Source organism: Bombina bombina, chromosome 4, assembly GCF_027579735.1.
Source record: "Bombina bombina isolate aBomBom1 chromosome 4, aBomBom1.pri, whole genome shotgun sequence".
NCBI classification, from domain to species: domain Eukaryota; kingdom Metazoa; phylum Chordata; class Amphibia; order Anura; family Bombinatoridae; genus Bombina; species Bombina bombina.
This window is the reverse complement of record NC_069502.1, coordinates 286324968-286350482: the sequence shown is the minus strand read 5'-3', so window position 1 is coordinate 286350482 and position 25515 is coordinate 286324968. Positions and strand designations below refer to the sequence as shown.

The window sequence follows — 25515 nt, the reverse complement described above, 5'->3', positions numbered from 1 at the left end:
CCGCCTCGACTACAGCAACTCCATCCTCTCTGGTCTCCCTTGCTGCCGCCTAGCTCCTTTACAATCCATAATGAACGCCTCTGCCAGGTTCATCTTCCTTACACGTCGCTCTTCATCTGCTGAACCTCTCTCCCTTCACCGGCTTCCTCTTGCCTCCAGAATTAAAGGGCCATGACACCCACATTTTTTCTTTCATGATTTAGAAAGATAATGCATTTTTAAACATCTTTCTAATTTACTTCTATTATCTAGTTTGTGTTATTCTCTTGATATTCTTTGCTGAAAAGCATATCTAGATATGCTCAGTAGCTGCTGATTGGTTGCTGCACATAGAAGCCTCATGTGATTGGCTCACCCATGTGCATTGCTTTTTCTTCAAATATGGATATCTAAAAAATGAAGCAAAATAAATAATAGAAGTAAATTGTAATGTTGTTTAAATTTGTATGTTCTATCTGATTCATGAAAGAAAGATTTTGGGTTTAGTGGCCCTTTAAACACAAAATTCTCACTCTGACACACAAAGCCCTCAACTACACTGCCCCCCCCCCCCTACATCTCAAACCTTGTCTCCAGATATTCTCCCTCCTGTCCCCTTCGCTCCGCTCATGATCCCCTACTCTCCTTCTTTCTTGTTACCTCCTCACATTCCCGTTTACAAGATTTTTCCAGACTGGCTCCCATCTTATGGAACTTTCTGCCTCACTCCACAAGACTCTCCCCTAGTTTTAAAAGCTTCAAGCGCTCCCTGGAGACTCTACTATTCAGGGATGCATACAACCTACAATAACCTTCCTATCTCCACTGCTATCCCCTTAAACTCTATAGCACCTACGAGCCCAGGTGTTTGTAGTTCACATTCATAAGAGCCGACTACAACAGTGCAACTCTCGGCAGGGCCCTGTACTCACTTGACCACTGTAAATGTTATTTTGTATACCACCTATGTTCTTAGCGCTGCGGAATCTGTTGGCGCTCAGCAAATACCTGATAATAATAAAATAGAAGTAATGAACTCATGCACTCTCACCACCGTATGGAAGAAAACTAAATTTATGCTTGCTTGAATAATTAATTTCTTTTGAAGTGGTGAGTCCATGTGGCGCCCACCCTTTATATTTAAATTTTTAATTTTTTTGACGGCAGTTCTAGTTTTGCACCTCATTTCCCTGTTCTATCCTTACCTACCTTTCTCCATTTCCGTACTTTGCTATACATAATACTTGGCAATCAGTGAGCTGGGAGGGATATAATACGTTTGGAGTTTTAGGGATCTTTCCTTCTTCTAGTGGTTAGAAGTTGTGTCCCAGAAGTAATGAACTCATAGACTCTCATCACCTCAAAAGAAATAAATTTATCAGGTAAGCATAAATGTTGTTTTTCACTGTTTTGTCTTTTTTATAGGAAATGGCTTTGAAAGTACTGCACATATTTAAAACAATGGACCAAAGCCAACTGCCTCATGTATTGTGCAGTCCTTGCATGAAAAATGTGTGCCCGAAAAAGGCCATGGACTATCTACAAAATTTAAATCCTTGCGGGCCTTCAGCCTTAGTCTCTCTTGCAAAAGCTACTATGGCACTGAAAATGCAGGATTGCAAGACTTATGAAGCTGAGCTACAACGCCATTCAGAGGTGACAGCTATTTTTATATCAAATTATGTAAAGGACATAGAAGTCAAAATGTAAAAGTTATTTGAGTCAGATAGAGCATGCATGCTATTTAATAAAATCCAATTTACTTTTTTCTCTTAAGTGTCCTATGTTGAAATTTAGCCCCTTTCCATAATAGAAAATAGAGGTAGGCTCAGCTGCCTGCACATTTCTTGAGCACTATGACTGCGGTTTCTGCAACAATGTGTAAAAATATTACAAACATGGCTGCAAATACTGATGCCATATATTGCTTAAGACACATGCATGTTTCTGAGCCTACCTAGGTATGCGCAGATGTAAAGTACAACAATGTATACTAAGAGGACGATAAAGTAAATTTTAAAGAAAAAGTAAATTGGAAATATTTATTTCCTTCTTAATATAGGGAGAATCCACTGCATCCTTCCTTACTGTTGGGAAATACTGAACCTGGCCACCAGGAGGAGACAGACAACCCAGCCAAAGGCTTAAATACCTCTCCCACTTCCCCCATCCCCCAGTCATTCTTTGCCTTTCGTTTAACAGGAGGATGGCAGAGAAGTGTCAGAAGATTCGGAGTAGTTCCTTAGGAGGGGTATCTGCCCTTTGATATGGGACTGGAATTTTAAGGGCTAGATTTATTAAGCCCATACGGCAGCAAGTTCTCTCAAGAACTTGCTCACCGTCATTTATCAAGCAGCGGTCACCAGACTGCTGCTTCCTGAGCCTCTTCGCCACCTCTAATCTGGCGAAATTCAATCTCCTCGGTCTAGTCAGACCGAGGAGATTGACAGCTCCTGCCCGCGCGTGATTGGCTGTGCGCGGGCAGGGGGCGGGATTGCACGCGAGCGCAAAATTGCGCTCGTGTGCAATGCCGAATACCTGCGGGTATTTTCGCCCCGCCACAGGCGAGCTGAGGCGTACAGGGGCGCGTATACGCGCCCCTGTATGCCTCAACTTTAATAAATCTAGCCCTTAGTAGTCTTGTCAGCCTCTCAGTGAGAGCATTGATGAAAGTTAGAGTCTGGAGATGCAGGCAGAGTCTTTCTGCGAAACCATCCAGACTGCCTGCTAACAGCTCCTAAGCAATCAGTGTTGACGAGTTTCACTGCCTGCTTGTTTTTCTCATTAAAGTCCATGTCAGGAGTGATGCTACAAGACTGTCACACTTGAGAGTCTGTGTTTCTGTTCCACGGCATGGATTCTGGTAAGATCGTTTCAATTTTTACATATGTTGAAAACATTAGTAGACAGGGTCACAGTGTGGCTCCTTTTATCTTAATAGAATCTTGGGTTAATATCTCCTGAGGGGGATTATTGAACAGTGGGGTTTAATCAAATGTGAAGCTTTGATCTTATGCTGCTTTATGTGCGAGATTTTATTGGGCTCATAGGCTGTTTGTTATAGGGCTGGAAAGCACAGGCTTTTACTTTCACTTTGAGTGTTGCTCAGCTTGTACCTTGGTGCGCTTTTTCTCATAGCAGGGGCGGTCCTGCCTTGCGCACCATGTGACCGGGACTGGTCTAGCTTTCATTTCCTCTTTCCTGACCAAGCTGGCTGTGGAAGAAGACGCTATTTCTCTGTTTTGTCTGTGTCTAGGACGTGGTGAGTGCCCCAGCCATTGGGAGTATAAAGGTGCCGTTTTTTGAGAAATAAAGATCGTTTAATTTCTGTGTCCTACTGTCATTAACTTAAGCTATGGAGGATTCTGAGATACTAGAGGGTACTCCCTCTATTCCAAATAGTAATACCTGTTTATGTTGTGAGGAGGCCTTGGTAAGCCCGCCCTCTCAACTATGTTCCACATGCCTTGACAACGTTATTAGGTCAAAGAAGGTTAACCTCTTTAGTACCATTGAGCCATCCACCTCTGAGGACTCGCCGTCCCGTGAGGTGCATACCCAACAGTCATCTCCTTCTACACACGCAGCTTCCCATAGCACGCTTGATCCTCCTTCTGGAGGGGGCCTTTTACCATCAGATTTTACCACGCAGTTAAAAACGGCGGTGTCTGAGGCCCTCAGTGCTTTACCTCGCCCTGCTAAACGCAAGCGGAAGGTTAAACATAGCTCTCCTGCCCAGGGGTCATCATCTAATTTATTGGATTTCTCTGCTTTGTCTCAGTTATCCGAGGATGAGTCGCACTCTGAGGCTTCAGAGGGTGAACTTTCTGGGACGGAGTCTGCTGCCTCTAAGCCTCATGCTGCGGAGGAACCAGCCTTTAGATTTAAAATTGAACACTTCCGTTTTCTTCTAAAGGAAGTCCTGTCTACATTAGAGGTTCCAGAGACCAAGCTGCCTGATGAACCTTTGATTCCTAAATTAGACAGAGTTTACGAGGACAGGGTAGTGCCTTTAACTTTACCTGTGCCTGTAAAGATGGCGAACATTATTAAGAACGAATGGGACAGAATTGGATCTTCCTTTTCCCCTTCGTCTTCCTTTAAAAAAATATTCCCGGTCCCAGACTCTTAATTGGTGTTGTGGGGTTTCGTCCCTAAGGTGGATGGCGCATCTCCACGCTTGCCAAACGTACTACTATCCTGCTTTAAGTTAGCTTGTCGTTCAGAGAGCCGATGGATAAGAAGATGGAACTCTTCAACCGGTGCTGCAGTTGCTGGAGCAGCTACCTACTGGTGCGTTTCCTTATCGGAATTGATCTAGTTGCAGGGTCCCCTCAACGTTATCCAGGAAAGAATTAAAGCCTTGAGAATTGCTAATTATTTTATATGTGATGCAAACATGCAGATTATTTGCCTAAATGCTAAGGTTTCTGGCTTTTCGGTTCAGGCCCGTCGGGCGCTCTGGCTGAAGTCCTGGTCTGCGGATATGTCTTCTAAGTCCAGACATCTTTCCCTTCCCTTTAAAGGAAAGATTTTATTTGGTCCAGGCCTAGATTCCATTATCTCCACGGTTACTGGCAAGGGTGCCTTCCTACCGCAAGATAAAAAGAACAAGTCTAAGGGACAAAGTTCTAATTTTCGTTCCTTTCGTTCTGATAAATCCCAACGACAGCAGCCCTCCGCTAAGCCTGAGCAACCAAGAGTACTTTGAAGCTGGCTCAGTCCTGGAATAAATCCAAGCAGAGCAAGAAGCCCGGCAAGACTAAATCGGCATAAAGGGGCGGCCCCCGATCCGGCGCTGGATCGTGTAGGGGGCAGACTATCGCTTTTTTTCAGAAACTTGGTTCAGGGACGTGCAGGATCCATGTGTCCTGGAGGTCATAGCTCAGAGAATTAAGGTTTTAAGTCTCATTCACCCAAGGGCAGATTTCTCCTCTCAAGCCTGTCTTTCAGACCAGAAAAGAGGAAAGTGCTTGCGGGATCTGTTGGGGTGCTTGCAGGATCTGTCCTCCTTAGGGGTCATTGTCCCGGTACCTATCGGGGAAAGAGGTTTGGGATACTATTCAAACCTTTTTATGGTCCCAAAGAAGGAGGGAACTTTCCGCCTGATTCTGGACCTAAAGTGCTTAAACAAATTTCTAAACATCTCCTCGTTCAAGATGGAGATGATAAGGTCCTTCCTTCCCTTAGTTCAGGAAGGACAGTTCATGACCATTATAGATCTGAAGGATGCTTACCTTCACGTTCCAATCCACAAGGATTACTTCCCGTTCCTAAGGTTTGCATTCCTGGACCAGCACTTCCAGTTGATTGCACTTCCATTTGGTCTAGCTACTGCTCCAAGAATTTTTACGAAGGTTCTAGGGGCTTTTCTAGCCGTTGCCAGAACCCGGGGTATAGCAGTAGCTCCCTAATTGGACGATATTCTGGTACAAGCACCATCTTTTCATCTGGTGGAGGACCATTCGGAATCTCTTCTCTCTCTTCTTCGATCTCATGGATGGAAAATAAACCTAGAAAAGAGTTCTCTTATTCCAAGCACCAGGGTAGAATTCCTGAGTACTATAATAGACTCCATATCCATGAGGATATTTCTAACAGACCAGAGACGTTGCAGGCTTGCTTCGGCATGTCTTGCCCTCTGTACCTCCTTAAGGCCCTCTGTGGCTCAGTGTATGGAGGTAATTGGTCTCATGGTGTCCAGCATGGACATCATTCCCTTTGCCAGGTTACGTCTCAGACCGCTGCAACTGTGCATGCTGAGACAGTAGAACGGCAATCATTCGGATCTGTCTCAACAGATCTTTCTGGACAACACGTCGAGAGAATTGTCGTCTTCTCCTCCATGGAAGTTACCTTGTCGCAGGGATCTGCTGGAACAAGGTCCTTTTGTTCAGCAAAATCTAGATTCTCTGAGGCTGAGTGCGTGTATATTGAACGTTTAGTTTTAGCCAAGAGAGGTTTTTCTGAGAGAGTTATTTATACTCTCATTCAAGCATGTAAGCCGGTTACTCGTCACATTTAGAGAACCTACTTATTCTGGTGTGAAGAACGTGTATTTTCCTGGCATAAAGTTAGGGTTGCCAGGATCCTATCGTTTCTTCAGAATGGACTGGAGAAGGGCCTTTCTGCCTATTCACTGAGGGGACAGATTTCGGCCCTGTCTGTTTTACTGCACAAGAGGCTCTCGGATCTTCCAGGTGTACAGTCCTTTGTTAAGGCTCAGACTAGGATCAGACCTGTGTTTTGATCTAAGTCTCCTCCTTGGAGTCTAAATCTTGTTCTTAAGGTTTTGCAACGGGCTCCATTTGAGCCTATGCATGAAATTGACATTAAATTGTTGTCCTGGAAGGTTCTTTTTATACTGGCTATTGCTTCTGTGCGCAGAGTATCTGAGATTGCTGCCTTGTAATGTGAGCCTCCTTATCTGGTGTTCCATTCTGATAAGGCTGTCCTGCATACTAAGTTAGGTTTTCTTCCTAAGGTCGTGTCAGACCGCAACATCAATCAAGAGATTGGGTTTCCTTCCTTGTATCCCAATCCTCCTCCTTCGAAGGAACGCCTGCTTCATAATTTGGACGTGGTTTGTGCCTTGAAGTTCTATCTTCAGGATACTAAGGATTTTAGACAAACTTCTTCCTTGTTTAAAAATAGATAAATGACCTAGGTCACCAGAGGGCGCTCACTATGCACAACATATGAAATAGAATGAACAATTAACAACATGAACTTATGACAATAATGTTCGTATAAATGCTGCTATAAAATCAAACAATTATGCAATAACAATAAATAATAATGGAAAGGGGAACCTCATTAAATGGCGTTAGATTCAATGTCCATATGTGGTTGGTGATGTTGAATGTAGATTCCTAGGGGTCCTATAGATCCAAATCGGTCCAAGGCTAGGGAAACTTTCCCACGGCTGCACTCTCCACAACGATCCCAGGAAGGAAAACGTGTTAGCTGGAAAGATGAGATAAAAGAAGAGAGGCGCACAAATGTGTGTATCAATCGGTAAAACTCGGCATACACTCCAAGTATTGTGTGCACAGGGTACTCACAATTTAGCACAGCACACCAGTGTGCTTGTGGAAGCGGGCTGGTACTCAGAGCTGACCAGCTGGCTCTCTCCGGCTCTTTCCTAGAAATGGCGGCTTTCCTGTATGATGGACTGTCTGGTAGTGGTATGCTTGTATTCAAACTCCAGGCTCAAGTTAGGTTAAAACAAATTTAAAAACTTTTATTGCACAGGGTTGACAAGCACATAATAAAATTGGTACATGTAAAATATTCTTCCTTGTTTGTTGTCTATTCCGGGAAACATAAGGGGCAGAAGGTCTCTTAGACTTCCTTATCTTTTTGGTTAAGGAGTGTTATCCGCTTAGCTTATGACACAGCGCAACATAAACCTCCTCAGAGCATTACGGCTCATTCTACTAGAGCAGTGGCTTCCTCTTGGGCCTTCAAGAACGAGGCCTCTATGGATCAGATTTGTAAGGCGGCTACCTGGTCCTCCTTACATACTTTTTTTAAATTTTACAAGTTTGATGTTTTAGCTTTTGACTGAGGCAGTTTTCGGGAGAAAGTTTTTGCAGGCTGTGGTGCCCGCAGATTAGGGTCCGCCTCTCTTTTTGTCCAATTATCATTCAGTGTCCTCTAGAGCTTGGGTATAAGTTTCCCAACAGTAAGGAATGATGCCATGGACTCTCCTTATATTGAGAAGGAAAACATAAATTATGCTTACCAGAAAATGTAATTTCCTTCTGTATAAGGAGAGTCCACGGCCCCCGCCCGTGTTCTCCGATGGGCGGCCCTCTAAATTGTATTTTTCTTCTGGCACCATTTATACCCTGATATTTCTCCTACTGTTCCGTGTTCCCTCAGCAGAATGACTGGGGGATGGGGGAAGTGGGAGAGGTATTTAAGCATTTGGCTGGGGTGTCTTTGCCTCCTCCTGGTGACCAGGTTCAGTATTTTCCAACAGTAGGGAATGATGCCGTGGACTCTCCTTATACAGAAGAAAATTAAATTATCTGGTAAGCATAATTTATGGGGGGTTTTATTGAATCATGGGCATGGTTATTACCTACTTGGTTGCGTAAAGGTTTTCATCAAATTGTATAGAAATGCTGCGTGGCCCTCTCTGAGTGCCAAACATTTAAAGCCTCTAGCCATGCGTTTACCACTTTCAATGGATTTGAATACATAGAGGCCGAATTATCAAGCCGTCAACTATGGTGCATTCGCCCGCACCAATATGCTCGCCTAACATCGCGGCCACGGACCTGAATACGCTCTCCATATTTATCAAAAAAGCTGTGCACCAAGTACGGGGCGATGATCAGCTGACTGTTGTTAACTAACAGTCATCAATCTCACCAACTTTATTTATACCCTGTCGCTAAACACCGCAACTATACTAAAATGTTTAACCCCTATCCCGCCGCTCCCGGACCCCACCGCAACCTAAATAAAAGTATTAACCCCTATACCTCCGCTCCCGGAGCCCTCTGCAACTCTAATAAAGTTATTAACCCCTATCCCGACGCTCCCGGACCCCTCCGCAACTAAATAAATGTATTAACCCCTAACCCCTGGCCTCCCACATCACTACCACTTACTAAACCTATTAACCCATAAACTGTCATCCCCCCACATCGCCATAAACTAAATTAAGCTATTAACCCCTAAACCTAACAACTCGCTTACTTTACATTAAATATTAACTCATCCCTATCTTATAATACATTTAAACTTACCTTTAGAATTAAAATAAACTATATTAAATTACTAATTAACCTACCCTAACTATTATACTAAAATTACATTAAACTATATTAAATTATTAATTAACCTAAAGTACAAAATATAGCAGACACTACTGAGTTAGTAAAAATAAAAAGTATATATTTATTGGTTCCACAGAAAATGAAGAGCTCCCAGACAGGGGACAACACAAAAGGAATGTCTTATGCGTTTCACGCCCCCATATCACTGTTATTATATTGTACAAGCAATGTTGCTTTCTTATACCTTACTCTGCACTGAGTATGCTTTTAACTTTTTTTGTGGTCAGTTAGGGGTTAACCTGTTGCTGCTCTTTGCATAAATAGGTGGCCTCATAACTGCACCTGCAGTCTATGATTAAGCGCCACTAGGGGGCGTGAAACGCGTAAGACATTCCTTTTGTATTGTCCCCTGTCTGGGAGCTCTTCATTTTTATGTGGAACCAATAAATATATACTTTTTATTTTTACTAACTCAGCAGTGCCTGCTATCTTTTGTACTTTTGTCTTATCTCCTGGCTTGATCCGCCGTTTGCTATGGCACTCCGGGTAAATTGAGGTTACAACCGCTGTTAAAGGGCTTTTTTTCTGCACTATCTGGAGTCCCCTCTTGCCTTATTAATTAACCTACCCTAACTATTATACTAAAATTATATTAAACTATTAATTAACCTACCCTAACTATTATACTAAAATTACATTAAACTAACAATTAAATTAACTATATAACATATTTAAAAACCTAATCTTACTCAAGTTTTTTAAATCTACTATAAATAATTACTAAGTTACAAAAAAATAACAACTAAGTTACACAAAATAAAAAAACGCTAAGTTACACAAAATAAAAAACACTGTTACACAAAATAAAAAAGAAATGATCAAATATTTAAACTAATTACACCTAATCCAATAGCCCTATCAAAATAAAAAATCCCCCCCCCCAAAAAAAACCCTAGCCTACAATAAACTAACAATGGCCCTTAAAAGGGCCTTTTGCGGGGCATCGCCCCAACAAAATCAGCTCTTTTACCTGTAAAATAAAATACAAACACCCCCCTTCCCAACAGTGAAACCCACAACCCACACAACCAAACCCCCCAAATAAAAACCGATCTAAAAAACTGCAGCTCCCCATTGCCCTGAAAAGGGCATTTGGATGAGCATTGCCCTTAAAAGGGCATTTAGCTCTTTTTCAGCCCAAACCCTAAGCTAAAAATAAAACCCACCCAATAACCCTTAAAAAAAAAACTAACACTAACCGAAGATGCACTTACAGTTTACGAAGACCGGACATCCATCCTCATCCATGCGGCAGAAGTCCTCCGCAAAGCCGGCAGAAATCTTCATCCAACCGGACAGAAGTCTTTATCCAGACAGCATCTTCTATCTTCATCCATCCGGCGCGGAGCAGCTCCATCTTCAAGACATCCGTCGCGGAGCATCCTCTTCTTACGACGTCTCTTGCAGAATGAAGTTTCTTTTAAATGAAGTCATCCAAGATGGCATCCCTTACATTCCGATTGGCTGATAGAATTCTATCAGCCAATAGGAATTAAGGTGAAAAAAATCCTATTGGCTGTTGCAATCGGCCAATAGGATTGAGCTTTCATCCTATTGGCTGATCCAATCAGCCAATAGGATTGAGCTCGCATTCTATTGGCTATCCCAATCAGCCAATAGAATGCGAGCTCAATCCTATTGGCTGGTTCGATCAGCCAATAGGATGAAAGCTCAATCCTATTGGCTGATTGCAACAGCCAATAGGATTTTTTCCACCTTAATTCTATCAGCCAATCGGAATGTAAGGGACACCATCTTGGATGACGTCATTTAAAGGGAAACTTAATTCTGCAAGTGTCGTCGTAAGAAGAGGATGCTCCGCGCCAGATGGATGAAGATAGAAGATGCCGTCTGGATGAAGGCTTCGAGGAGGACTTCGGCCCGCTTGGATGAAGACTTCTGCCGGCTTCGCTGAGGACTTCTGCCGCTTGGATGAGGATGGATGTCCGGTCTTTGAAAAATGTAAGTGGATCTTCGGGGGTTAGTTTTTTTTTTTTTTTTAAGGGTTTATTGGGTGGATTTTAATTTTAGGTTAGGGACTGTAAGCTGAAAAAGAGCTAAATGCCCTTTTAAGGGCAATGCCCATACAAATGACCTTTTCAGGGCAATGGGGAGCTTAGGTTTTTTAGATAGATTTGGTTGTGGGGGTGGTGGGTTTTACAGTTGGGGATGTTTGTATTTTATTTTACAGGTAAAAGAGCTGATTTCTTTGGGGCAATGCCCCGCAAAAGGCCCTTTTAAGGGCCATTGGTAGTTTATTGTAGGCTAGGTTTTTTTTTATTTTGGGGGGCTTTTTATTTTGATAGGGCTATTAGATTAGGTGTAATTAGTTTAAATATTTGATCATTTCTTTTTTATCTTGTGTAACTTATTGTTTTTTATTTTGTGTAACTTAGTTGTTATTTTTTTGTAACTTAGTAATTCTTTATAGTAGATTTAAATAACTTGAGTAGGGTTAGGTTTTTAAATATGTTATATAGTTAATTTAATTGTTAGTTTAATGTAATTTTAGTATAATAGGGTAGGTTAATTAGTAGTTTAATATAGTTTAATGTAATTGTAGGATAATAGTTAGGGTAGATTAATTAATAGTTTAATATAGTTTACTTTAATTCTAAAGGTAAGTTTAAATTTATTATAAGATTGGGATGAGGTAATTATAATGTAAAGTTAAGGGGTTAATAGCTTAATTTAGTTTATGGCGATGTAGGGGGCTGGCGGTTTAGGGGTTAATAGGTTTAGTAAGGGGTAGTGATGTGGGAGGCCAGGGGTTTAGGGGTTAATACATTTATTTAGTTGCGTAGAGGTCCGGGAGCGGCGGAATAGGGGTTAATACATTTATTTAGTTGCGGAGGGGTCCGGGAGCGACAGAATAGGGGTTAATACATTTATTTAGTTGCGGTGGGGTAGGGGAGCGGCGGGATAGGGGTTAATAACATTATGTAGGTGGCGGTGGGGTCCGGGAGCGGCGGGATAGGGGTTTATATATTTTATGTAGGTGGCGGCGATGTCGGGCGCAGTGGATTAGGGGTGTTTAGACTTGGGGCTTATGTTAGGGTGTTAGGTGTAAACATTACTTTTATTCTACCATAGAAATCAATGGGGTATCGGGCAGCAGCGAACATAAGCTTTCGCTGCTTTCAGACTCCCATTGATTCCTTATGGCATCTTCGGCCTCCAGGGTGGCAGATTGAAAACCAGGTATGCTGGGCCGGAATAGTGGCGAGCGTACCTGTTAGAAGTTTGATACATGGCAAAAGTTGTCAGATAGTGCCGAATTTGTATTCGGAACATCTGTAATGTCCTAAGCATCGATCTGTGTCGGATTGAGACCCGCGGATCGTATGTTACGTCACAAATTCCAACTTTTGCCGGTCTGTAGGCTTTGATAAATGGGGCGAATCAGGCTCGCCACAATTACGCTGCGGAATTCCACAGTATTTGCGGTTGACGGCTTGATAAATATCCCTCATAGAGGCAAGCATTTGTGCAGTTAATAAAAAGCACTAACACATTAGCCCATTACAGAGGCGTAACTATAACTCACTGGGCCCCAGTGCAAAATCTGTGGCAGTGGCACCATCAACACCATTTCAAAGCATAGTTAATTTTATTAAAAAAATATATATATATATATATACATATACATATCACTATGATTTACTTACTAGTCAGGGGTTAAAAGCTACCAGCCCAGATGGAAAAAGCTAGTTGTCCACTCAAGATAGGATAAAGTCAAATTTCTAAGTTGTCCGGTTTATGTGTGTGTGTATATATATATATATGTGTGTGTGTGTATATATATTCTGTGTTGTCACAGCCTACAACCCATTCTAGAGGTTCGCTGGACACTATGATAATCAGAAGTACCCTGGCATTCAAATATGTATTCCGTATTCCTACTGTAAGATAATTGTCACCATCTCAGTATATATCTGGGTGTATTACCCAATCACAAAGTATATTGTGAGAGTTTGTGTTTAAGGACATTATCTAGGGAAATATCAGTTTGTTTGTATTGATTTGTATTTTTTATTAAACTTAATATACACACAAACACATACACACACATATGTACACATATGCACACACACATATACACACAAAAACACATGCACACATACACCCACATATACATACGCATACACAAACATGCACACATAATCAGCTACTCTGTACTGAGCTTAGGCTGATTTATTTAAAGTGAAATAAATAAGAGGGAGTAGATGCACAGCCTAGCACACACCCTAACAAACACAACAAGAAGAAAAACTAAACACTAAAACACTTACGCCAGCTTTCTGGGCAAAGCCTTCTCAACCCTCACCTCCCCCTGATGTTTCTCAGTCACCACAAGTTTATATGCAAGGTGATTATAATAACTGCAGCCATATAACAAGCTGCTCTGAAATCTAATTCTGCTTGATCATCAACCAGCCCTGGTATCAGTAAAGACCCCTGTATTTAAGCCCCAGGCCCATTAAATATTATTAAACTATTTTATCCCTTTTAAGGGAAAGACAGGTCAAAAATGAAATGTGCATGGGAGTATTTCAATTTGAAATAGAAGCATTTTTGCCATATACTTCCATTAGCCAAAATGCTTCTAGTAAAAGTTATTACTTTTTTCTGCAGCAATGCACATATCCTGTGAGGGCCATACACCAGTATTCAACACCATGCCTTTTTAGAGAGTCAGCAGTGATTTGTATAACACAAATGATTTCTTCAGAAGCAATACACACCACAGCCAGCTTTCTGAGCAATTATGGTGTGTGATTACTGGTGCACAGGCCCTAACAGGATATGTGCATCAATAAACCAATAACTTTCAGAAATATTTTGCTGTTACACTTTGCTTTAAATGTTTTACTTATTTTTATTGCAGATGCAGTTACTATGTGGTTTTCTGGATGAGCCAAGACTGCTGATAAAGTTCAGAAGCAAAGATGTCATTTCAACAGAGATGGCTTTTCACTTAATGGATACTATGCCTGGATTACTTGTAGTTTCAGTAGTGGCCCTGCATGAAAATAGCAAAATTAATCTGCAAGAAGCTGAGAGATTTTTTAAGGTTTTTCATTTATTATAGTTTCTGAAATCCTAATATTATCTAGTTTATATCTAAATAGAAATTTTAGCATATTGTATTGGTTGTTGAGGAATTTTCTGTTGTGCTTCAAAATTCATTCAGTACCACTGTATGAGAGTATACATTTGACATCTTATACTTTTCCCAATATAAGCAAATATGGAAGAATTTCCAAAAGGGCTCTGTACAGCTATTGAGCCTTGTTTTCTTATAGTTCTTAGTTTTGTATATATAATAAAATATGTAATATATAATGGAGAGTGAGGTAAGCAGATACAAGCAAGATGACTCATTTGTTGTTTCTTAGTATCTGAATTATGACAGTAGTAAATTGTGTGACTTCATTAGTGATATATGTTCATGCAGTGGGATATATAAAGTTTGTGCTAGTATCTTTAAATCTGCTGACGTGTTAATTTTGTTGGTTTTGCTGGGATTATAAAACGTTTATATTATAAGCACTAAAGCTAATTTCCCCTTATAGAAATGTGTACATTTCGTAGTCAATATATAATACAATTGTTTTTGCTTGTGATGTAACATTTACTGTCTTTTTTAGCAATTATTATTACCAATAGCTGTAACTCTTGGTACATAAATATCTAAAAGATATGTATGGTTGGGTTTTTTTCAGGTTCTTTGCGAAAAAGACAGTACAGATAATGTTCCCCAATTGCTTGTTGATTTCTGGGAAGCACTTCTTTCTACATATCCTCCTGAATCCATATTACAGGACATCCTATTCAAACTTACATCCCATTATGTGTGGAAAATATGTAATCCTCAACATTCATGTGTTACACCCTTGAAGAGCCCAGAGGATCTGGTAAGCTATTATCCCCTTGCACCCAATAGACGTAGGTACTACATCACACAGTACTTTGCCCAGCATATTGTTGCGGTCTCACTGTCAGCGTGGACAGTGGAAGGGTAAGGAGGGATTCCTATAGTACAGAAAAATAAATAAAAAGACCTTACACTGGGTACTGGCAAACTGTCAGTGACCAATAAGGGGATAACTATTTGAGATGGATCAGGGAGGTGGTAGGTGTATGGTGAAAGGGTAATCCTTGCACTACAATAAATATTTCCCTTAAAGGGACACTAAACACTAAATAGATTTTCTTCTTAAACAGGAAGAGTCCACAGCTACATTCATTACTTACATAGTAACATAGTAGATGAGGTTGAATAAAGACCGAAGTCCGAATTCAACCTATACAAATCTAAAATATATATAAAAAGCTCCAGTTAAGCTTAAATAATCCCACTAAAAGGTGACCCATTTAAAACTAGTAATCATATCCATGATTTTTGTTTATAGACAGAAATGTATCCAAATATTTTTTAAATGTATCTAGGGTATTGGCATTCACTTCCTCCTTTGGTAATGAGTTCCACACTTTTATTGCTCTTACAGTGAAAAAACGTTTCCGTTGCAGGAGATTAAATCTCCTTTCCTCCAACCTTAAATTGTGACCTCTGGTCACAAACAATTTTCTTGGAATAAACAGAGCTTCTGCCATCTCTGTATATGGGCCTTGAATATATTTATATAAAGTAATCCTGTCACCTCTTAAGTGCCTTTTTTCTAAAGAAAACAGACCAGTTTGGCTAGCCTCTCCTCATAGGTTAAATTCTCCAATCCCCTTATTAGCTTTGTGGCCCTTCTCTGGACTTTTTCTAGTTCTGCAATATCTTTTTTTGCGATTGGTCCCCAGAACTGCACTCCATACTCAAGGTGAGGTCTTACCAGGGCTTTATATAGTGACAGAATTATGCTTTCCTCCCTTTAGTCAATGCCTCTTTTAATACATGCTAGTATCTTATTAGCCTTTGAAGCTGCTGCCCTGCATTGTGCACCCATCTTTAGCTTGTTATCTATTACTACTCCCAAATCCCTTTCCTCCTGTGTTTGGCTAAGTCTTGTCCCATTTAAATAATACGTTGCCTGCTTATTTTTACTTCCAAAATGTAGAACCTTGCATTTTCCCGTATTAAATCTCATTTTCCATTTACCTGCCCATACTTCTAATTTTTGCAGGTCCCTTTGTAACAAAAGTTCATCCTGCTCTGACCTAATAACCTTACTTAACTTGGTATCATCTGCAAAAATAGAGATGTTGCTATTTAATCCTAGCTCCAACTCATTTATAAAAATATTAAAAAGAATAGGGCCTAGCACTGATCCCTGGGGTACTCCACTGATTACCTTTGTCCAATCTGAGTATGATCCATTTACTACTACTCGTTGCTCCCTATCTTTTATCCAGTTATTTATCCACAAACTAACATTTTCAGAACCTGGCCACCAGGAGGAGGCAAAGACACCACAGCCAAAGTCCTTAAATACCTCCCCTACTTCCCTCTTCCCCCAGTCATTCTTTGCCTTTCGTCACTGGAGGTTGGCAGAGAAGTGTCAGAAGTTCGAGATAGTCTCTTATGGAGGGTAGTACTCTTCGAAATGGGACTGGAGTTTTAAGTAATCCTGTCAGCCTCTCATTGAGAGCATGGATGAAGGTTAGAGTCCAGAGATGCTGGGAGAGTCTTCCTGCAAAACCTTCCCGAATCAGATTAACAGCTCCTTGGCAATCAGTTTCGCTGCCTGCCTTTATTCATTCAAGTCCATGTCAGAAGCGAGGCTACTATCTGTCACACTTGAAGGGCCATGTTCCTGTTCCACGGCGTAGATTCTGGTAAGATTATGAGAATGTGATGTTAACGAGAAGGTAGGGTCCCAGTGGGACTCCTTTTATCTTAAAATAGGAATCATGGGTTAATATCTCCTGAGGGGGGTTATTGAACAGGGGGGACTTTAATCATGTTTGTTATGTGGTTCTATCTGCTGATGTGTAGTAATACTTTAGGCTCATGGCTTTTCAGAACATTTCGGCCTTATCAATTGGCGTGATCTTTAGATTTGTGTCCTCTTTTTATGACTTGCACGGTGCACCTCGTGACCGGGTGCGGTTACGTTGTTTTTCACTTCCGTATGCTGACTGTGTGGCGACAGTTAGAGTCTGCTCGTTGGTTTACAGGAGGCGGTGAGTGCCCCAGCCATTGGGGGTGTGCAAAGGTGCCTGTTTGTCTTTTTTGTAATCCCAAGATGGAGGATTCTGATTTTTTAGATGCGGATATCTCCGATGCAGAGAATGCGTCTTGTGATGAATATGAAATGGCCCGGGTTATCCATGCCCATCAGTTATGTTCCGATTGTTGTTCTAGAGTAATCTCTTCTCCCAATCCAGGGTCCTCAGTGTGCGTTGAGCCATCCGACCCCAAGGATTCTAGGTCCTGTGAAGTGCCGGTCCCAGACAATTCCTTTGCTACGCAGGCAGGTGTCCCTATGGCCTTTACTCCTCCGGAAGGTGGCTTGTTTCCTCCAGACGTTACGGCACGGTTCCGCATGGCCATATATATGGCGCTGGCTCATCTGTATCTCCCAAGTGAAATATTTTTAAGATACTGTCCGTGTTCTGTCAACCAGGGCCTGTCGGGTGTGAGATTGATCCAGTTCGGCCTCCGGGGCACCAACCTTAGGGCCGGAGTCGTTTGTCGATCCGGCGATGGATAATTTTGCCTTCCGTTATAGGTTGGCATGTCTTCGTGTCCTACTAAGACATGTTTTGGCATTGCTAGAGGATCCCAGCCCTAGTGGGCCGAGGGATCAGAGGCCTTAGATGCGGGATGGCAAACTGGGTTAGACGCTTGGGGATGAAGTAATCTCCTTGACGTCTCTGTTTTTTCTTTCTTTTAGGTATCAGTTCCAGTTCTGAGCTTGGGTGAAAGGAGCCTCTGATCGGCTAGTCCACTTGGCGTACCTTTGTTCCTTTGGCGTTCACCCGAGGGTGCTGCATTACTTTATTTTTGATCCGAATAGGATGTATTTGATTTGTTTGTATAAGCTCACGTCTGATATAACTTCCGTTTTGGGAAACGTTTTTTCTCTGGAACTGATACTTGCGATTTTGTGGTTGCATGGGCACTTCCTCGGAAGTTGCGCACTTTGGTTAAGACCAAGGTTATAGTTCATATTATCGAACCTTCAGGTCGATTTTTCTTGGACCTTAGACCGTGTTCCTGTGCCAGGCAGGTAATGGTCGGGCGCTGTCTGCTGTTTTCTTGGGTTCATGTCACCCTCGTGGTGCTGATTATCCTGTCAGATTCTAAAAAAAAAATGTCTTTTATGGCCTAGTGTTATGGACTCCCGGCTTGGATCCTTCTACAACGTATGGGGCCTGGGACGTAGATCCAATGCTTCTGGTAGGAAGGTTGTGAGCTCTGATATAAGTTTGTTCTTTCTGGCATTATTACTTGAGATGCGTGACCAACTTTTTCAGATGTCATTGTGGTTCTTAGGGTCCCTGGGGACTCGGAACTGTATTTTTCCATTCCTTTGGAGCCTGGAGATGTAATTGACTTCCGGAGGTCTTGTATCTGGTGGATGATTTGCGTCTTCTCTTGTGGTATCTCCGGATGACGACTCTGGTCTAGTCGCATCCTTTTTGCGGTGGCGATGTTTCATTCCCTCCCGCCTTGGGTTGGATCGTTTGTTCTGGAAGTGCGGGCATGTCCTTCTTCCTTTTCTCAGTGTTTTGTTTGCTCTAGCACGTAGATTGCAGGAGGCTCCTGTTGTTATCCTGTTTCAAGGATGTTGGGAGACCGATCCTGCAAGGATCTCTGGAGACTGTCGTCTTTTAAAGATAAGAACTGCTCCTTTTCACCTCATGGTCTTTAGACTCGCGGATGCTAGCCGTCAATCTTATTGCAGATTTAGCCCTTCTGGCGTAAGGGTAGGAGGGCTGGGGTCAGTTACAGTCTTTTCGCCTGTCTGGGGTCAGGAAATTGACCATTGATCTTCTCCAGTTACCTTGCGATCCAGGGGTACTGGTTGCCCATTTCCTAAACTGGTTGGGAGTCTTTTTACAGACTCTTGAGGTTGTGGATGTTGCTTGGTTCTTTACATCTGAAGACTTTAGATGGCGGAAGGTACTGTCCGGGTGCGCTCCTAACCACAGGACTTCTGGGCTCCTCAGGAACTTTAGATCTTCAGATCGGTTCTGTTTTCGAGGACTCCGGTTTAGGACCATGTCTCTTGCCTGGAACAGGTATGGACGGTCCTGCTTAATCTTAGGGTTTGGTTCCCCCGGGGGCGGGGTTTTCTGACTCTCATGGGGAGATTTATATCAGCCTGAGGCTTCAGTTTGAGGTTTCTGACGGATCCCTACTTGCCTGCTGGGGCATTTGATGCTTCCTGGTAGACTTCTGTTGCTTTACCAACTGGACTGATAATATTGGGGTTTTGCCTCTATTGGTAGGGTGGTTACCTTTGCTTAATCCTTTTTTTTTCTCACCTAGGGTGGGGAAGGGGTTCTTACATTTTCTCCTTGATTTGGAGGTACCTCAGTATCTGTGAAGGGGCTGTGGGTCCTTGTTTTTTTCGCCTCGTAGGGTCTTTCGCTCTCTTGCATTCTCAAGAACTGGCTGTGGCTCAACACACAAGCAAACAATGTAGTAAGCACAGAGCCAGGTTCAAATACCCACTCGGCTCTTTCGAGCAGATTGCCTCCCAGACTTTTAAAGTTGAATTCTGGTATCAGAATGCTGTGGGTCAGAGTCGTCTTATGGAAGGCTGCAGTGTAGGGGTCCTTGGACCCAAGCATGAGGTTCCTGTCATGGTTCAGCTTAACATGCCAATTTTTTAGTAGCGGTCAGAGTTCTACTCTGGGACTTCAATTCCTCGCAGATCCATCCTTTTTTCTTCCGAAGGTCTGAGACTCTTGTCGTCGGTCTTTCACTAGCCTTGGGCTGGGACCGATTATCCTGGAAGGAAGGCCTGGGATTAGTCTGCTTTTGCAGTATGGACCATTTACTTGTATTGCATCTGTCCTCCCCTTTGATGGGGGGGACATTTCGTTCCCATCTCTATTCTGGTGTCGGCTGCTGCTGGGACGGATCGCTCTATGGCTTCCGGAAGTTTCTGGTCAGGAGCTGTTGTCAAGATTTTTCGGCACTTCTCGGTGGGATAAGTCCTACGATGGCTTAGGACAGCTTGCTGCCTATTGATTGGTCATCGCGAGTTTTGCTCACAGGTGGTTCTGTGACCTCTTGGAGAGCTCTTTTTAAGCTGCTAGGGCTGTTTTTCGGTCCTTACTTGTTTATGCTTGTCTAGCCTGATGGGTTTTGACTTGTCTAGGTTGCAAGGGGGAACTCACGGTTTTCTGGAACACCATAGTTGGTATGGTGCTGTGTCGGGATGATGAGGGTGGCCTTCATTTTATCCTAGTGACGTTTTCTCCTGACTATGGACTTATCTTCTGGTCCTTGTCCTCCTAGAGAGTTTGTTTCCCTGGACAGTGGTCCTGTGACAACCTCGGGTTGTTCTAAGTTGATTTGGTCCTTGAGATATCTCATGGGGTCCTCTATTCTTCCTCTCGGGGTAGATAGGGATTTTTGACCAGTTTGACTTGACGCCAGTGTTGGATGGTCCTTCAGATCTCTTATGGATTCCTCTACTCTCCCTCTCGGGGGTTGATAGAGGGTTTCTTTTTGGTTTTAGGTCAGAGACTTTTTTTTAGGGAGTTGAGTTCCACAGGGCTGACTCCCCGGAGGCCTTGTGCTCAGCAGACTCTGGATCTGAATGGTCTCTAGCACGGCTTGCAGGTTGTGTAACTGATGAGGGGTCACCCAGGCTACCGGTATTTCCCCTGTCATATGTAGTTTTTTGAAGGGTGTTGAGTAATTTCAGGCTGTGGTGCCTTTCGACGGAGCCGCCTTCTTTTGTACCCACCCTTTGTTTGCATTCAGTGTTCTCTAGCTTGGGTATTGTTTTCCCAAAGTAATGAATGCAGCTGTGGACTCTTCCCGTTTAAGAAGGAAAACATAAATTATGCTTACCTGATAATTTTATTTTCTTCTGACGGGAAGAGTCCACAGTTCCCGCCCGCGTTTTATACTATGGGGCGGCAGTACATTTTTGTTCTTCTGGCACCTTTTTTCACCCTGATATTTCTCCTACTGTTCCTTGTTCCCTTGGCAGAATGACTGGGGGATGAGGGAAGTGGGGGAGGTATTTAAGGCCTTTGGCTGGGGTGTCTTTGCCTCCTCCTGATGGCCAGGTTCTGAATTCCCAAAAGTAATGAATGCAGCTGTGGACTCTTCCCGTCAGAAGAAAAGAAAATTATGCATTAAAAGGTAAATTTCAACACGGCAGTATCCATGACTAGCAGGAGGCGGTGATTATCCTTGATACTATGCTTATTAAATATATTTAGTGTTTAATGTCCCTTTAACAGCTAACTGATTAACTCCTTCACTGTTGGGAATTTCAGAAGTGTGGTGCGCAGCTGCAGTTAGTGGCCTTCTAATTACAAAAAACTAATGACAAGGTGATGCATGTGTGCCATTTCTCCAACATAGGTGTGTCCGGTCCACGGCGTCATCCTTACTTGTGGGATATTCTCTTCCCCAACAGGAAATGGCAAAGAGCCCAGCAAAGCTGGTCACATGATCCCTCCTAGGCTCCGCCTACCCCAGTCATTCTCTTTGCCGTTGTACAGGCAACATCTCCACGGAGATGGCTTAGAGTTTTTTAGTGTTTAACTGTAGTTTTTCATTATTCAATCAAGAGTTTGTTATTTTCAAATAGTGCTGGTACGTACTATTTACTCAGAAACAGAAAAGAGATGAAGAATTCTGTTTGTATGAGGAAAATGATTTTAGCAACCGTAACTAAAATCCATGGCTGTTCCACACAGGACTGTTGAGAGCAATTAACTTCAGTTGGGGGAACAGTTTGCAGTCCTTTGCTGCTTGAGGTATGACACATTCTAACAAGACGATGTAATGCTGGAAGCTGTCATTTTCCCTATGGGATCCGGTAAGCCATGTTTATTACGATTGTAAATAAGGGCTTCACAAGGGCTTATTTAGACTGTAGACTTTTTTTGGGCTAAATCGATTGATATTAACACTTATTTAGCCTTGAGGAATCATTTATTCTGGGTATTTTGATATAATAATATCGGCAGGCACTGTTTTAGACACCTTATTCTTTAGGGGCTTTCCCAAAGCATAGGCAGAGTCTCATTTTCGCGCCGGTGTTGCGCACTTGTTTTTGAGAGGCATGGCATGCAGTCGCATGTGAGAGGAGCTCTGATACTTATAAAAGACTTCTGAAGGCGTCATTTGGTATCGTATTCCCCTTTGGGTTTGGTTGGGTCTCAGCAAAGCAGATACCAGGGACTGTAAAGGGGTTAAAGCTTAAAACGGCTCCGGTTCCGTTATTTTAAGGGTTAAAGCTTCCAAAATTGGTGTGCAATATTTTCAAGGCTTTAAGACACTGTGGTGAAAGTTTGGTGAATTTTGAACAATTCCTTCATGTTTTTTCGCAATTGCAGTAATAAAGTGTGTTCCGTTTAAAATTTAAAGTGACAGTAACGGTTTTATTTCAAAACGTTTTTTGTACTTTCTTATCAAGTTTATGCCTGTTTAACATGTCTGAACTACCAGATAGACTGTGTTCTGAATGTGGGGAAGCCAGAATTCCTATTCATTTAAATAAATGTGATTTATGTGATAATGACAATGATGCCCAAGATGATTCCTCAAGTGAGGGGAGTAAGCATGGTACTGCATCATTCCCTCCTTCGTCTACACGAGTCTTGCCCACTCAGGAGGCCCCTAGTACATCTAGCGCGCCAATACTCCTTACTATGCAACAATTAACGGCTGTAATGGATAATTCTGTCAAAAACATTTTAGCCAAAATGAACCCTTGTCAGCGTAAGCGTGGATGCTCTGTTTTAGTTACTGAAGAGCATGACGACGCTGATATTAATATCTCTGAAGGGCCCCTAACCCAATCTGAGGGGGCCAGGGAGGTTTTGTCTGAGGGAGAAATTACTGATTTAGGGAACATTTCTCAGCAGGCTGAATCTGATGTGATTACATTTAAATTTAAATTGGAACATCTCCGCATTTTGCTTAAGGAGGTATTATCCACTCTGGATGATTGTGAAAATTTGGTCATCCCAGAGAAACTATGTAAAATGGACAAGTTCCTAGAGGTGCCGGGGCTCCCAGAAGCTTTTCCTATACCCAAGCGGGTGGCGGACATTGTTAATAAAGAATGGGAAAGGCCCGGTATTCCTTTCGTCCCTCCCCCCATATTTAAAAAATTGTTTCCTATGGTCGACCCCAGAAAGGACTTATGGCAGTCAGTCCCCAAGGTCGAGGGAGCGGTTTCTACTTTAAACAAACGCACCACTATTCCCATAGAGGATAGTTGTGCTTTCAAAGATCCTATGGATAAAAAATTAGAAGGTTTGCTTAAAAAGATGTTTGTTCAGCAGGGTTACCTTCTACAACCCATTTCATGCATTGTCCCTGTCACTACAGCCGCATATTTCTGGTTTGATGAACTGATTAAGGTGCTCGATAGTGACTCTCCTCCTTATGAGGAGATTATGGACAGAATCAATGCTCTCAAATTGGCTAATTCTTTCACTCTAGACGCCTCTTTACAATTGGCTAAGTTAGCGGCTAAGAATTCTGGGTTTGCTATTGTGGCGCGCAGAGCGCTTTGGTTGAAATCTTGGTCGGCTGATGCGTCTTCCAAGAACAAGCTACTAAACATTCCTTTCAAGGGGAAAACGCTGTTTGGTCCTGACTTGAAAGAGATTATCTCTGATATCACTGGGGGTAAGGGCCACGCCCTTCCTCAGGATCGGCCTTTCAAGGCAAAAAATAGACCTAATTTTCGTCCCTTTCGTAAAAACGGACCAGCCCAAGGTGCTACGTCCTCTAAGCAAGAGGGTAATACTTCTCAGGCCAAGCCAGCTTGGAGACCAATGCAAGGCTGGAACAAGGGAAAGCAGGCCAAGAAACCTGCCACTGCTACCAAGACAGCATGAAATATTGGCCCCCGATCCGGGACCGGATCTGGTGGGGGGCAGACTCTCTCTCTTCGCTCAGGCTTGGGCAAGAGATGTTCTGGATCCTTGGGCGCTAGAAATAGTCTCCCAGGGTTATCTTCTGGAATTCAAGGGACTTCCCCCAAGGGGGAGGTTCCACAGGTCTCAGTTGTCTTCAGACCACATAAAAAGACAGGCGTTCTTACATTGTGTAGAAGACCTGTTAAAAATGGGAGTGATTCATCCTGTTCCATTAAGAGAACAAGGGATGGGGTTCTACTCCAATCTGTTCATAGTTCCCAAAAAAGAGGGAACGTTCAGACCAATCCTAGATCTCAAGATCTTAAACAAATTTCTCAAGGTCCCATCGTTCAAGATGGAAACCATTCGAACTATCCTTCCTTCCATCCAGGAAGGTCAATTCATGACCACGGTGGATTTAAAGGATGCGTATCTACATATTCCTATCCACAAGGAACATCATCGGTTCCTAAGGTTTGCATTCCTGGACAAACATTACCAGTTCGTGGCGCTTCCTTTCGGATTAGCCACTGCTCCAAGGATTTTCACAAAGGTACTAGGGTCCCTTCTAGCGGTGCTAAGACCAAGGGGCATTGCAGTAGTACCTTACCTGGACGACATTCTGATTCAAGCGTCGTCCCTCCCTCGAGCAAAGGCTCACACGGACATCGTCCTGGCCTTTCTCAGATCTCACGGCTGGAAAGTGAACGTGGAAAAGAGTTCTCTATCCCCGTCAACAAGGGTTCCCTTCTTGGGAACAATTATAGATTCCTCAGAAATGAGGATTTTTCTAACAGAGGCCAGAATAACAAAGCTTCTGGACTCTTGTCGGATTCTTCATTCCGTTCCTCTTCCTTCCGTAGCTCAGTGCATGGAAGTGATCGGGTTGATGGTAGCGGCAATGGACATAGTTCCTTTTGCGCGCATTCATCTAAGACCATTACAACTGTGCATGCTCAGTCAGTGGAATGGGGACTATACAGACTTGTCTCCAAAGATACAAGTAAATCAGAGGACCAGAGACTCACTCCGTTGGTGGCTGTCCCTGGACAACCTGTCACAAGGGATGACATTCCGCAGACCAGAGTGGGTCATTGTCACGACCGACGCCAGTCTGACGGGCTGGGGCGCGGTCTGGGGATCCCTGAAAGCTCAGGGTCTTTGGTCTCGGGAAGAATCTCTTCTACCGATAAATATTCTGGAACTGAGAGCGATATTCAATGCTCTCAAGGCTTGGCCTCAGCTAGCAAGGACCAAGTTCATACGATTTCAATCAGACAACATGACGACTGTTGCGTACATCAACCATCAGGGGGGAACAAGGAGTTCCCTAGCGATGGAGGAAGTGACCAAGATTATTCTATGGGCGGAGTCTCACTCCTGCCACCTGTCTGCTATCCACATCCCGGGAGTGGAAAATTGGGAAGCGGATTTTCTGAGTCGTCAGACATTGCATCCGGGGGAGTGGGAACTCCATCCGGAAATCTTTGCCCTAGTCACTCAGCTGTGGGGCATTCCAGACATGGATCTGATGGCCTCTCGTCAGAACTTCAAAGTTCCCTGTTACGGGTCCAGATCCAGGGATCCCAAGGCGGCTCTAGTGGATGCACTAGTAGCACCTTGGACCTTCAAACTAGCTTATGTGTTTCCGCCGTTT

General features: G+C 42.9%; 1 protein-coding gene across 2 annotated transcripts in view; it reads left to right on the top strand.

Moving 5' to 3' along the window:
- Positions 1–25515, top strand: part of HPS3 (HPS3 biogenesis of lysosomal organelles complex 2 subunit 1) — a 178374-nt gene that overhangs the window by 82011 nt on the left and 70848 nt on the right. For both annotated transcript variants that reach the window (XM_053709994.1, XM_053709993.1), the window contains exons 12-14: positions 1405–1635; positions 13720–13905; positions 14558–14749. In XM_053709994.1, coding sequence (XP_053565969.1) covers positions 1405–1635; positions 13720–13905; positions 14558–14749 — 609 coding nt within the window. The remainder of the gene's footprint in view (positions 1–1404; positions 1636–13719; positions 13906–14557; positions 14750–25515) is intronic.